This window comes from Corvus brachyrhynchos, unplaced genomic scaffold, assembly GCF_000691975.1.
Source record: "Corvus brachyrhynchos isolate BGI_N302 unplaced genomic scaffold, ASM69197v1 scaffold70, whole genome shotgun sequence".
In the NCBI taxonomy this organism is placed as follows: domain Eukaryota; kingdom Metazoa; phylum Chordata; class Aves; order Passeriformes; family Corvidae; genus Corvus; species Corvus brachyrhynchos.
Window position 1 is genome coordinate 3,506,900 of NW_008236217.1, and position 15,427 is coordinate 3,522,326.

The 15,427-nt window shown below is 39.1% G+C and overlaps 1 protein-coding gene across 1 annotated transcript; it reads right to left on the minus strand.

The window, feature by feature from the left end:
* Window positions 1–844: 844 nt before the first annotated feature.
* On the minus strand, window positions 845–14,805 carry CUNH1orf198 (chromosome unknown C1orf198 homolog). Its single transcript, XM_008643303.2, has 3 exons — window positions 14,588–14,805; window positions 4,443–4,994; window positions 845–2,524 (listed from the first exon to the last, which is right to left on the minus strand). The coding sequence occupies exons 2-3, from the start codon at window positions 4,986–4,988 to the stop codon at window positions 2,468–2,470; spliced, it is 603 nt and encodes a 200-aa protein (XP_008641525.1). The 5' UTR covers window positions 4,989–4,994; window positions 14,588–14,805; the 3' UTR covers window positions 845–2,467.
* Between the last annotated feature and the right edge of the window lie 622 nt (window positions 14,806–15,427).

Sequence of the window (15,427 nt, forward strand, 5' to 3'; positions counted from 1 at the left end):
GTGACACTGAGGAAAGCAGAGTATTAAGGACAACACACAAAGCAGCACAAAAACCTTGACAGTTTTATTTAAAGTGACTTTATTAAAACATTGTTAATATAAAATGTGACCAAATACAATTTTTTTTTGGTAAGAATGTTTAATAAAAACATATTCAAGAAAGAAGGAGCATCAACTCTTGTCAAAGCACAGGAAAAACCTACCAGGATAAGTAAAAAGTTCTGCAGCATGTTCTACCAGCTGGTCCCAATGTGTATTAGGGTTGAGTTAGCCGATGGAAGAGACAGGCAGCCCAGGTTCTTCCCTAAGAAGCTTTAAGGTATTACCAGAGATTTGAAGTAATGCTCCTCAACAGTAGGAGACTTTGTTTTCAGATCTCCCCAAATCAGAGTAAGATTAGAATGTGCATCTTCATTTTGGATTTACAACTTTTCAGCAGCTGAATGTACAGAAAATCAGATTCACTGGTAACTGTAAACCCCAAGATTAACATTTGTTAGCTTTAAAAGGAAGGTGCAAGTCAATACTAATAATACACCTAAAGAATTTGTGCTAAAGTTGTTGTAAGCTGTATTAATTCTGGATGCTTGTAGCAAATGCTACAAAAGAAAAAAACAGCGGTGAAGTCCCAGATGGTAACAACAAATATTTTCTGAACTGCTGAATGCAGAGATAATATCCACGAATTACAGGAGTTTGAACATCTCAGGAGGAATGTAAAGAAGCTTTCAGAAGCCTATAAATAAGAGTATGCTATGCAATGACTTCTACTCTGTGGCAATCTTAGCCTTTAGCTAAGGAACCTTTGAAGAAAACACTAGAAAAAGTGGAGGTTTTGGCCTTGGTGGTTCTTTTTTTTTTCTTTCCTTTTTTTTTTTTTGGTGGGGGCAAGAAATGGGGGGGATATGCTTACAGCATTTTCCTTGTCCAACAAGTAAATTTTAATGCTCTATCAGCATACTCCGCTTGTTCAGAGCAAGCGGCACACCAATTAGAGGTACAGATTCTTCCAGGACATTGCAAACTCTTCCTGTAACAAGCAGAAAAAATCCTGCTGCATCCAATTCTGCACATTTAACTGCCCCTGGCACTGAACCAAATGTCAAGTGCTAATCCATGGGAAGCCTAGCACAACTATGGCTTAGGAGATGGTGACCTTCTTACAGCCTTGGCTGGGACCTATTAGAGCCCTGTGTTTTGCCTTCTACCCCAAACAAATGCTATGGGACTATTGCTGAGGTAAAGGGAAAAGTCAAACCTTTGGCATTGGAGCAGACCAGTCACTGGCTGTGCGTAGGGGAATTAAGGCTTCAAGGTGAGGTAAACACAGTGAGAATCAGTGTGTAAATCATGCTGCATTTCAGAGACAACAGATCCAAACGACAGCTACTCTTGTTCTCTATATTTTAAACACCAAAGATCATTCAAAAGCAGAACTGGAGGCAAGACTGCCAAGGGCCACCTTGAGATGCCTCTCTGCACCTTAGGAATACATGTAACCCAGATGTTGAACACTAAAGAGGATGTACCCACAAGGAGGAAAAAGCACCAAAGTTGATGAGTCCTTGAGACAATAAGCTGCTTAAAAAACAAAAAAGCCTCACACTGCTATGACCTCCCATAAACATAGTGGTTTACTGACACAAAGGTAATCTACACTCCAGAAATTCTCAGTGCTGTAGTTCCAGCACTAGTGTTATGAAGAGTTATGCTCTAGTAACGAGGCAGTGAAATTGTGTTCCCTGAAGAACTTCTCCAATTCATTAGGTGTTGTCCCATTCCCCTCTACCCACCTCCAAGTCTTCAATCCAAAGACCAGAAACACCAGTTCCCCAGATCATTTTCCTAACACTGAAGTTATTTTAGCAGATTTGTAGGGTACAAACACAGTGCTTTTTTGGATCCATCATTTTGGCAATGCCTTTGCCTTCTTCAGAAGAAAAGTGTTTTCAGTAAGTGATACAAAAGATACTTTCAAACTAAACAAAATCTACAAATCAATGCAATTCTGGATGCTTGCTTTTCATACTGTTTTTGCTAGCTATCTGAAGTATGGAATGGTTTTCTTACTTGGAACCACTGCACGTGCAACACTATTTCTTACAAGCCATGCTAGCAAGCTTTCAACTCAAAACAGCAATCGGGTCCTGTAGGTTCCATTTCTAGGATACAGAGACTCTCATTTATATTTCTTTAACATGTGTACAGTAACCTCTCTCATCCTCTCCATACAGTAGCTACTAAAAATTTAAACAGATATTAAAAAAATATCCAAATGAAACCACACTTCTATCACTGTTTTAAAAACAAAAACGCATACGGTATTACAAAAGTTTATACAAAGGCAACATTTAAGAGTTTGAAAGTTACTTCTAGAAAAAGACACAAATGCTAGTAAATTAACATACAAGGAGAAAGGTATTCCACTCCTTCCCCAAAATTGGTTCGATCTGTTTTGAAGTATCTTTTACCAGTTGTCTAGAAAATCAAAGCCAGTCTTCAAGATAACATTGCTTGTACTAGTCTGCAAGGTAAAAAAAAAAAAAGAAGTAAGATGTAGTTGTTAATTATGGTATTACAAACTCAGTGTTTGACTGCCTATCTACAAAAAAAAGCTTAAAATGTTGCCTGCCAATATTTCAAGGTCTTCTCCATGCCCTAGGATACCTAAGTACCTACACTATAAAATGCTAGACATGACATGGAAAAATACTCACAGTGCCCAAAAAGGCAATTCCAGATAAAAATACAATTATTCTAGTGGTCTACAGGCAAAATGTTATTTTTTTTTCCTCATGGAAAAAATTCATAAAGATCAATTTTTTAGACTACAGTAGGAATTGCAGAGAATGAAACAAACACAGAAGGCAAGCATCACTAATTCAATGGATTGTCTGTTGCAATTAGAGCCAGTTGTTTCCAGAAAACTACACAGATTAAACTTTGATGACAAGTTATTTACTATGCTATCAAGAACATGCTCACTCCTGCCAGTGTTAGCCGTGACATTTAAGGTGATTTTAGTGTTCAGAAAGAGTATTCAAGAGGCACAGCTAAGTCTCTGGATTCTCTTCCTAAGAGCATGGCTTCCCAGAACAGGGAAGATAATCCAGAAAAGAAGAAAGGAAGAAAATTATTATCATACATAAAATTCTCTGCTACTCTGTTCACATTTTGACATGGGAGGGTTGTTTCTCCACAGAGAGAAAAACCAGGCTTTTCAAACTATTTCAGTTATCTTGAAAACGTTCACAGAGGAATTAAAACTGCTAATTTGTAAAAAAACATGATAAACATGATTTTAACTTTAAAATTAAAAGATTACCGTGTTCACGATCTGTAGCTAGACAGCTCAGGAAGCATTATCCCTCAGCTTCAGAAAATGGTAACTAAACACAGGGCTTCAAATACCCGAGTGGCTTAAGTATTGTTCTCTCCTAAGTGCTGCCACTTACTGCTCTTGCAACTAGTTACCTCACCCTGTATCTTTCTGACTTTACATCATCTTGTTTGGAATTCAAACAATCACAGTTGGGAAACTACAGTAGAGAAAAAGCTGTGTGATGTGCTGAAGGTGTACAGTAATGTGTCAGGCTATTGCCAAAGTGATGCCACAGATTTCAAGCAGAACTGCACAGCTCTGCTTGAAGTACCACTCCTCTACTTCTCAGTTTTCAAGCTTTTGATCTCTTTCTTTTTTTCCCCTCACTATATCATATCCTTCTGTTCCCTTTCTTTTCTCACAGATCAGCATCTGCTTTTTAAAATAGCTTCAATTGGCGATTGAGCTGCTTAAGGTTATTTTTTGTTGTTTGGGTTGTTTGGGTTTTTTCATAAAAAAAAAAAACCACTAAGAAGGCTAATTCTGGAAGCTCATTCTATTTCTATTCTGGACTTTAAGAGAAAACACATTTGAAAGCAGCCCAGCTGCCTGGGACAAAGCACTGGGAAGTGGCTGTCTACTGCTTAGAACAGCTGAGAAAGTAGTTCACCATTCACCACTATGCTCTGTGTACCAATAAAGTATCCTAGACCCTAGTTCACCTACTTTTCAAGTTAAAAAGCTTATCATTTCCATTAAGTGTTTTGCTTTTTCAAAAAAAAAACCCCAAAACCCCACAACCTCTTTTATGTGATACAGCAATTTGCTAGGCAGCTTGCTGTCAATTAGCTACTTGGTGCCTTGTCAGCATTTCTGGTGTTGTATTTAAATTATGCCTTTATCCTATACGTTAAAAAGCACTTAATTCAAGTTAACATGTTAAACAGACTGTTACATAACAGGTTAAATAGACTTCTTCACATTTGAAAGACAAAAAGCCATCAAGCTTAGCTATGGCTTAGTGCTTTATGGAGTCTCTAAACTTCCAGAGTGGCCTTGTCAGATTTTAATGTGTTCTACAGTTTTTAAATATAAGGACAGGGGGTATAGCAGTACTTACCTGTCCAGGCATTTGTGGGTCTGTAAGTATACTACCATCAGTATCTTCTTTGTTTGTCCTAGAAGATGCCAGATCCTGTGGTGGATCAGGAAGAAAGAAGTCATCTAGAGAACTAGTAGGGAGTTGAGTAGGTCGAGGTTTCTCCCATTCGAGCGATACAGAAGGTGGGCTGGGGGCAGCAGACTTCTCTGGTTTGGTTATGCTGGGCTTCTCAGCTTTGGTCATCTCCTTGGGAGCAGACTCTTGTCTGTAAAAAGAGGGAAGGGGCTTCTCTCCTTTCTCCATGGACTTGATTTGGCTGGGGGTCAGGGACTGGAACTCAGACTTGTCTCCTTCAAACTTCGAGCGTTCTGCATTTATCTTCCAGAAAGATGACTCCTCTTCCTTTCTGGATGCTATCAACCCATCAGAGCCAGGGGTCTTATTGGCCTGAGAAGATTTAGGGACTTGGATGCCAGGTGCTGCTTTAACAGGCTGCCTCTGTTCGTTCTGCAGCTGGGCACCACCTTGCTCTTGTATGGAGAGAGATGCAACGCTGAACTCCATCTGACTCTGTTCAGGGACAGAAAAACAGTATTTCAAAGCCCTTCACATGATACAGTTTTGACTTTCTGACCCTGGTGCATATAGATAACACCTCTGCCCACTGTGAGACTGCTCTCAGACAACAGATACCACAGCAAAGCTAACTTATTTTCTCCATAAATGTCTGTCTTTGTAGTTTCATAAAAATAATGATTTTTGAAAGTCTGAACTGCAAGCAAACATAAAAGTCCCAGACCTGCTGCAGAGGAGTCAGAGAAAGCAATTGTATTGGAGTTACTCAGTGCCATCTAAGGTAGCAGTGCACAGCATGCACAGCACTGAAACATGAGAATAGTGGCACTAAAACATTACAACAGCTGCAGATGCATTTTGAAAGTCAGAGATGTTTTACATGAAAATTTTAAGCAAAAAAGGCTTTAGAGTGTAGTTCAAAAGGCAATCTTCCATTACAGTCTTTGAAATAGTTCGCTACAATTCCATCTATTTCCAAGATAAAGGATTAGATGTAATGGGTATGTGTGGGTAAGTAATTTTATAATTCTAATGCCCCTCTGAAGGAAGAGAAACAACTCCAACAGGACCAGTTCTTCACCTATTCCAGAGCCTTGGTTTGCTTTCACTTGCAGTGCAGATAGTGGTACTCATTTCTGAGAGGTAACACTGCGCCAAGGAAGCAAGTGACCACAGTTAATGCACAAAAAGAATCTTCCAAGTCACAGAAAAGTGAACATGGACTTCAAGACTCCATTTTACTTACCACCAGTAAAATGATTCTCAACTAGCTAGAGACTCTTCAGGCTAATAAAAGTTAAGCCTTATTTTACTCTGAGAAACATGTTAAGTGTATGTGCCAGGAAAGAACAACCTAATGCCTAGACTTGTGTTCGTAAAAAGGAAAAAATAACGCAAGGGAAAAAAATTGCATTTACTGTTAAAGCTATGCTGTTGTCATCACGGGCCTGATTTGGTTTGAAAAAACTCAGAGGACTTGTAGCTTTTGTTACAAATGGTTAAAAGATACTTTGGAAGTTCATTACAAATTTGTGATGTTTTCATTCTACTTCATTGCCCAGCCTTTCCTGAATAAAACTGCAATAGCATCTATGGGCTTCAGTCTAAACCAAGTCCTAGTTGCATATCGTTTTCACTTAAGTGTTTGATCTTGAGTCCTTCGTTACTGTGCATGTTAAGTTCAAAGGGACTCTAGATCTAGCAGGACTCACATGCCTACTAGTTAATATTCAGAAATCTCTCATCAAAGAACAACTGTTAACCCAGCAGCTGATTATTTATAAAACAATTTTTGTTAAACAGTCAGCAGCTGACTACACATAATTTGATTCATGGACTTAGATCTGACCTTTCTAAAGAATTAGATGCATCATTTTTCCAAGATTGTAGGCAAGAAAGCACCAAGTTCTGTGTTTTCCTGAAGGATATACTGTGCTATCAAAAGATCCAGAACATAAACAAACTGCAAGTAATTATAGGTCAACTAAAATAAGGTGAGTACAAGGATATACTCAAGTTTTACCAAATAACTCAACACCCCACCCTGCCTTGCAAAAAACTACAACAAAAAACCTAAGTGCTCTATTTTTTTTAAACAAGTCATGACGTAAAATTAAGAGCACGACATTTATCCGTAGATAAATTTTGTATAAACAAACCATAGATGCTATGGTGTTGAGGATTATTTACAGTGACTGCCATTCCCTATATTAAAATATAGGGATTTATTTCCCTAAGCTCATTTGGCAGAACTACTGAATAGTGATTTACCACCCTGAAGTTAAGATGCTTTAAGACTTTAGAACTGATAAAATCCCAGCTTAAAAAACCCACAACACAATATAAAATAGACCTGCAATTCCCCAGTAGCCAGGAGAAAAAATAAAAGACAGATTTAAAAAATTAAAGGCAGGCTAAAAAAAAAAATCCATCTTGGAAGACTTTAGTCATGTAAAACTTGTCATGTAGGAATTAAAACAGTGCTACTTTTTGTCCTTCAGCAGTCTGCTGTCTTCTGAATAGCCTGTCCCAGGGCAAACACTAAGGATGACAGTAGCTAAAGGCCACCACAGCAGCAGTCACTTTCAGTAGAATGACTCCTTCACCCCCCAGCCCAAAGGAGAAGAAAGATCAGTGCCCAGAGTGCAGAGCAGCCATCATAACCCCCAGGTCCACCAGGATAGTGCTGGAAATAAAATCCAGGAAAAACATCAATGAAAGGGAAGCATGTTAGAACAAAAATTGTCAGTTAGAACCAAAATTAGAAAAAGTAAACCAACAAGATGGCTCTGCATTTCACCAGCAGCCAGACAGACAAGCAAAGCCAGGCCTTCTGAGAAGTTCTTAGGCTGGGGAGCTAAAGTCACTGACTGTGGTGATATTTTATGTTCTTTTTTATGGGTCAAAATATCAACTCAGAGATGTGGTTTGGAAGTGGCACATCACTCCTAGTGTAGAGAAGAGCGTGGCACTGCAGCAGCACTTCAGGCAGTTGTACCTTTCCAGCCTGCTTGTGAATGCATGCTCTGGAGAGGATGTCCTCTTTGCCCTTTTGTACAGAGACCACGGGGTGTACCCATTTCAGAAGACAGGACCACCTGACATTTGAGATTGCGTATTTGTGTCACTGTATGCTTTGGAGATCAAACAGTTCATAGCCTGACACGGAATAATCCAAATGAAAATACTTCTTCAGGAGTTTTCATTCTCCCACAAGGAAGGCAAAGAAGACAAGACTACCCCGACAGGTTCTGAAAGCCCTGTGTCTCAGCATGATGTAAATACAGCTCTGAGAGGTCAGACGGATAATTCTGCTTCTAGCATTTAACTCCAGAAGCCAAGAACTTCTGTGGACCAGTCACAAGATATTCTGTTTTCCCTGAAATATATAATACTTCTATTTGACTTTTGAGGTTATTTAACACATTTAAACCCCTAAGAAATGTAGCTGACGAAAGAAAATGATTAATAGGCAGTATCTTTCCAGTCAAAAAATTGGCACTAAAACACCCTCCCCCGCAAGGAAAAAACAAACCAAACAACAGAGCAGCAGCCTAAGTAGGAAGATAATTTCGCAGAGACGGAAAAGGCCCATGTGTGAAACACCCTATGCTGACATCTAAGTAATGAGTAGTACTGTACACTCTAATGAGTCACTAGACACTACAAATGTGATTTTAATTAGAGTTCTGCTCTCAATTTCTTACATCAGATTGCAAATTGGCAATTGGTTGCGTCAGCAGGAGAAGGAAGGAAATGATATTTAAAAGACAGTAACCTCCTCCTCCTCCCAAAAAAATGTCCTTTTCCGTTACATTTGCCAGCCATGAGACTATCTTGATGCACATCTCTCTGGCCCCAGCCAAACTTAGGGTAGCAGCTCACCTGTAAAGGTTTGCCTTCCCCAGGCTGGGGCAGAGTTGCTGTGAGCTACACCTGCACATGCAGCGCTCAGCAGCAGAGAACAGCACTTGTAGCACTCTACCAGCTGCCACCTTGGGGAGGCAAACACTGAACAGTAGGGTGTGATTTCATGGTCAAAAGTAAATAGTCTTTTAGGCACAGTTTGGGATTCTAGAGAGAGGGTTTCAGTCCCCCGCTGCTTTCATTGATTCTGCATTACTTTACATGAACTACAGTTTCTGTATGTATAATTCCCTATCTGAGGAATAAAATAAAAATATTTTCTTTTTCCTACCATCTGTCCAAATGATATTCTGGGAATTGTTCAGCCCAGAAAGTCTTAAGAGTTTACAGACAGACTAGACAAGTTCCAACTGTAATTCCTAGAAATCACTGGAATTCAAATAGACACTATTAACAGCAGTAGTATTTTCAAGATATTGCATGAGCAAGTCTTTCTCAACACATTAAGAGAGAGGCGGGAGAGAGTGCATGTGAAAGCATGCACAAAATAGTATTTTGAGGCAGAGCAAACCTAGAAGTCTGTGTTCTTTTCAGTCTTATCCCTCTGGTCCCAAACCACTGCAAGGGTTCAAATAAAGGATGCCCTGTCTTGATCATTTTTCTGTATCATAAATATAAATAATATTATAAATTGCAGGTTTTAGGAGGTTGCATGTCCATCTTTCCTAAAAAAGATCGTATGAAGGTATTCAGAAATGTTGTTTACTGTATTAAAAAATTTAGACCAAACTTCAGTCTCAAGGCAGCAGTAATCCGCTGAATCGTTAATAGTGGCTGTATATACTCATGGGAAACAATGTTTGCTGAAAGAGAGGCATCGGACACTGAGAATGCCACGACTTAATATTCCTGTAGGACATTGGGTCTCAGTTCATAAGTATATATTAAAAACAAGATGACCACAAAGAACCCAGGAACTTTTTAAGCATCTTATTCACTCATCAGGAATGTGTAGTATTTTACTGAACAGTCACGCAAATACAGCCAAAACAAATTGTTTTGCTTGGCAGGCTGAAAAATCCAAATTGTTGAGACAAAGACTACAGAAACACTGTCAAAAGCAACTTGTTTTAAGCACAGCCTGATAAATGCCGAGGTAAGAAAGCCAACTTTAAAAGATTTAGAAGATGATTTTGCTTTGCTGAATGAACAAAACCAAAATAAATATAGGGCCCAAAGTAGCTGCAGTTTTTGCTGTGTTTCCTGTGCACACCGTGGGTGTTTTCAGGATCTTTTCAGAGTCAGAAAGAAATCCTTAGGTCAGCAAATTGCAAGGGCAAAAAATAGAGCAAAGCACTCAAAAACCAATCTAAGTAATTTTAGTCCATACAGAAAGACAATGCCAGAGTTACATAGCACAGAGCTTTGGAGGAAATTCCATGATATACTCTGGTGATATGAACTCAATCAAGTCTGCCACTGTTCCTGGCTAGCCTGAGCAAGCTCATAATGACAGTGCCTAGTTTTATGCTCAAAACCAGCAAAGATTGATGCAGGTAACTGAATCCTTACATTTGGCCATACAGAGTAAAATAAACCCTGAAGACAGCTTTTATTACCACAAGTTGCGTTTGGTGGGGTTTCTTTTGCTCAAGAACTAATAGTCAACAGAAGTTTTACAGCACTGTGTTTTAAACATTTGTAGTCTAAATCAAAAAGGGAAGGCTAATCTCAAAAGCTCAGGGATCCCTCTCCTTCCAAGGAAACATTACCATTTATGTCAGCTTGGTAAAAATAATCACACCAAATTATAGTTTGTAACAATTATAGTATCATGCTGCTAAGGAAGGAAGGAAGGAAGGAAGGAAAATGTTCTCTTCTGCCACTGTTTTCCTATTTAAAACAAAACAAAACACCAACTAGGACTCATACAAAGAAGGATAATGAAGACTGCCTCAATTTTAGATAAAGGAAACGGTTTGTAAACCATGTTTATTTTAAGTAGAACATAATTTTTTTCTTCCTAAATCATTGCTGGGATTAGATCACTTCTGTACCAATATAATTAGGGAATTCAGACAGGGAGGCAGCAACCAGATTATTGAAGGGATCGAAGCTTGTCATGTCCTTATTTTGCCTTTTTTTTTTTTGGTTTGTTTATTTTAAACACACCGCAGAGACTTCTTTTTGCAACAAATACCTGAGGACCTGTTGAAAATATATGAGAGCCGGCAACTATTCTACCTGTATCAAGAAAAAGAAATCTTTAGATATGCATGTGTCAATTTCAAGCATCTGGAATAAAGCCTATTTTCATTAATACCATGAATTAGAAGCAGATTGCAATTTATTCCCATGTTGCTCAGTGCATTCCGTGTGTTAACTCAGGTGGCAGACTGAAATATTTTCTGCCCACTACTAAATTAATTTAAAAAACCCCGAATCTAAACCCCATAAAGTTCTGAGTTCAGGAAGAGTTGCAGAGAAATTTTACTTCCAAGCTCAGGCATGGTTCTTGTTTTCCATTTATATCTTGAGGTCCGTGCTGAGTTTCACTGAATTTTTACTTCAAACAAACCAAGAAACCTCAAAGGCTAAACACAGCCAAAATGTCATCTTTCATCTCACGTAAACCTGAACCCATAAATAGAATGCCCTGAATTCATAAACCTGGCTAGAGCTCCAGTTAAAAATGTAACCCACATTTCAAGACACGTTATGTCCATGATGGCTCCACCCATGAACCAAATCACTCCCTCCAATTCAAACTTTAGCTTTAAAATGTCAGCCCATTTGCAGTGCCAAGAGAACTTGCGGCTTCCCAAGTTTTCCTCCTGAGAAGTGTTATCGTTATCTACTAAAAATATTATTTTAAATGCTGTCTAACAGCTAACTCGGCAATTTACATAGTATTTCTACTTTGTTTGCCATGTTTGAGGATTTAAAAATAAAAAGGTGAGACAAGAAATACTCATCTAACAGCTAAAAATAGTGGAGATATTCATGCAAGTGTTTGTTGTGATATGAACGACTGCAGCCGTATCTCACATTTGTATTTAAAATAAGAATACAGAAAGTTTACTTGTGACGCAAGTGAAGTTTTCAAGCCCTTCAACAATGTTCTGCACAAAATGACAGCAATTCAGTACACTGTTCTCTGGGTAAGTTTGACTGCCATGGAAGCAGGGAATCCACTGCACTAGCTACTGAGAGAAAAATTTGTCCATACCTTATCAACTAGAATCCCCACTGGCATCACTGTCACAGCTGACAGGCTTCAGCTTGGGAGAATACATGCCCTCCCCTCTTCTCTACACTTCTCACTACCCTCCCAGTTTCCCTCATGTTCGTTATAGAAAATACTCATTTTGCTGCTTTATTCTTCTGAGTCTCAGTGTTTAAAAAAAAAAAAAAGCCTATTGGTTTTACTGATTTACATCTGTACTTTCTTCTGCTCTGCAAAAGCCGCATTCTCTTCCTTGGGTGAGCCAGAGCACACTCATGCACATTCAGGCAATAACACGCTAAAAACCCAAACCAAACAAAAAACTCTGCATTAAATGGAGATCAGGGAGAAGAATACTGTGGAAAGAATAACCCATCATGGGGAGAGCTCATGGAATGGAAAGAGCCTGTTACATCTGTACTTTCTTCTGCTCTGCAAAAGCCGCATTCTCTTCCTTGGGTGAGCCAGAGCACACTCATGCACATTCAGGCAATAACACGCTAAAAACCCAAACCAAACAAAAAACTCTGCATTAAATGGAGATCAGGGAGAAGAATACTGTGGAAAGAATAACCCATCATGGGGAGAGCTCATGGAATGGAAAGAGCCTGACAACCTTAAGTAACAGTGGGAACAGATCTGGCTCACAGGATGTTGAACATGCATTACAACACATCAACCTTCTCGAATAGCTCACTCAGGTTTCCTCACATGGGACCACTTGAGTAAGGCTACTTTTTCCTCAGCTGGTACCTCATTAAAAAATTGCCTTCCAATATTATCTCATAAAAGTACTGGTTAGGGAAGATCAAAGAGTAAGCACAAAGCAAGATCTCCACTTTAGAAAAGGGAGACTCAGCAGTGGAAGCATTTGGTTGAAAGATTGATACAATATAAGGCACTGGGGAAAAACCAAAAGGAAGAACCCACAGGAACCAACCAACCAATCCACATCCTGTAAAGCCAGACAAAATGGATTCTCTAGACTTATGCTAAAGGAAAAGGTCATGCAACTTTTCGGCCTACAGCTGTGGCACAGCTTTTATTTCTGGTCAGCAAGGAGGGAGAGGGGAAAGAGGGAAACACAGCTTGATAAGCCATGACAATTACTTCTAAAGCAACGTCCCCCCCCCACCCCTTCTCTTCAGTGACCACATGAACGTTCCCATATCATTCTGTGCTCCTCGATTCAGTGCAGTAAAGGATGAAACTAGTGCATTTATCCACTCTGGTCCCTCATTTGGAGACACCAGGAGGACAGTAGAAATACCCTTCATCAGCAAGTGATAAACCACAAGCTGAGTTTAAAAACACTTCAGTAGACATGCAAGCTTTAAAAAGAAAAGAGGACTACCAATTAAAGGGAAAATCCATTCAAGTGCAGATGTATCTCATCATGGATCACTCGTCAGTCCATTACATGAAGCATTATCTCTAGGAAGTTCAAGTATTCAGAACTTACAAAATCTTATCAAGACAGAGCTTAAAAATACGACTACAGCTGCCACATTTCCAACCCTGAGTTTTGGGTTTGGACTGATAAGGGAGGGAGAGACAACACTGCTGTCTCCAACATATTATTTATTTCACCTTACTGTCAATGACATCAACACTTTTCTCACAATTTTTCCTTTCTTGGCAGCTTCACCCAAGAATTTCCACGTTAAAAACCTCTTCAATATTATACTAAAACCCAGTGGCTGCTTCTTCTAAGGGTCCTGAAAGACAGGAGGGCTTGCCTGAGCAATCAGGCTTCCACTGCAGGAAATCCTCCACTGGTTCCTGAACCATCACAGCTTTTAAGGGACTTTTAAGGCAAGTGAAGACTGGCATTGGTTTCTCTTAAACCACAGCACTGCAGGCGGACCCAGGAGTCACATCAAGTTATAGGTTAATCAGCTTCTGCAAAGCACAGATGGGGTGCAGCTACAGGCAGTGACCTTGAGCAGGGAGGGCTAAGTCTTGGGTCAACTGGATTAATTTAGTATTCACTGGCATTTCCAAATAATTACTCTGCATTAGGCTAAGATTATATTCATAAGGTCGTACATGATTATCTACATAGTTCAAGGGCAAAAAAAAAAAGAAGAAGAAAGAAACAGGGAACAGGGCAGTAGCAGCTTTCTGTGGTAGATAAAAGCAGAAAAAAGTCTGAAATGTGTGATTAAATTAACCTGCCTGCCATACCCAGTTGAGAAAGACAATGAGCTGTGATTTTGCTCCCAGAATTTCTTCAACAAGAAAAACTAAACTTGATTTCCCACCACACATATGGCACAACTATGTTTCCTCACATGGCAGGTTCAGAAAGATGAAGAACTCTGGCTCTGTGTTAGCCATATGAGAATCCCATCATAAATAATGCTTTAACAAAATACCAGAGGTAAAGTGAGGTGTAAAAGAAAACCCCAAACCAACCCACCACAGAAAAACATGTAATTTTTTTAAGAAGCCTTTTGGAGAGGAAATAACATAATGCTTCTAGCACAGCCCCAGGTTAACAAGTTTCACTACATTTGTCCTAAGACAACATTCTAGTTCATAATAAAAAGATGAAGTACTAGACAGGCTTTCAGAAAGAATCCAATGAAGCTACTAGATACCTGCACATTTCTCATACCATTTTCTAGCTACTTTACTCCTGACTTCAAAAGTGAAATGCAGCTATTTTTACAGAGTATCTGAGACATTGGTCTTACTAAACATGGAAAGCTGATTAAAAAGTTTGCAACAAAAAATCAAATAATTTGTAATGAATTGGTTTTATACCTGCACTCCAAGCCAGAACATTAGTTCTTGAAGTACAGTTTGCGTTTCTGCTGATGTAAATCAAAGCATACCAGTCCTGTTTAATTTCCAGAATGGTCACTTTGTACAGCTTTCATAGAATAAAGGTGACATTAATCTATCAAGTATCAAAACGAACACAATAAATGCAGAAGGATCAGTATAAAATGACAAACCAACATTTTTAAGAAAATTGCTGTTTATTTACCTTCGTTTCCCAGGAGAACGGAGCTGAGTGTTCATCTTGCCAAGTTATGTCCTGAAATAAAATTCAAGAATGACTAAAAGTCAGAAGAGCAGCTTCATCTTCTCAGAAACATCACACAGATGACATTATGTTACACTGCTGGAACTATAACAACCACTGCTACAGAACTGACTAAAAAGTGAAAGCACTACTTAAAGATGGCACTGATTACATTTTAAGACAGACTGAAAGCAATTTCTCTGAGGGGAAGGTTATCAATACTATACCAATTTAATCTACAAAATATATGAAGGTTTAACCTGGTCTAAATCTCCTGAAATGGTTTCTCCACAAATAGCTTTAAAATGTATTATATTTCCAGTTTTCTACCAGGCATTTCTTTGGTAGCCACTAGCAGCACACAGGGACAGAAACAACAAAAGGAGAAGAGGCCTCAGGGAAATAAAGTCCCATTTCCTCCCTTTGGCAGACCAAAGAGCACGTCCACAACCAGGCAGTCATGGCTCAGTGCAACGGCTGCATGGCCACCGGGCCAAGCCACAGCTGGATCCAGCCCCAACAGGACACATCGTCGCTCTGAAATACATGGTCAGTGGTGTTGAAGGGGCCACACGGCATCCACAGCACAAAATCCCCATCTGAAATCCATTCTTTTAAGAAGATTCATTTCTTAAAATAATCCCAAACTGAGAAATTTAAACAATCTCCTCATACATGGCATGTCCTCCAGAAATACCTATGACCTGCACTGAAAAAGGAAGGGTGAAATATAATTTGAAAAATGGTTGTTGTTCATATTTATTGAAGAATTACAACAAAATTATTGCATTTCTATTCCTT

What these genes read in the sequence shown, in the direction of transcription:
- CUNH1orf198 (XM_008643303.2), bottom strand. Translation starts at nt 4,988, where the DNA reads ATGGAGTTCAGCGTTGCATCTCTCTCCATACAAGAGCAAGGTGGTGCC. An exon ending in ACCCACAAATGCCTGGACAG is followed by an intron (nt 2,525 to 4,442) that starts GTAAGTACTGCT and finishes TTTACCTTGCAG; the next exon opens with ACTAGTACAAGCAATGTTAT.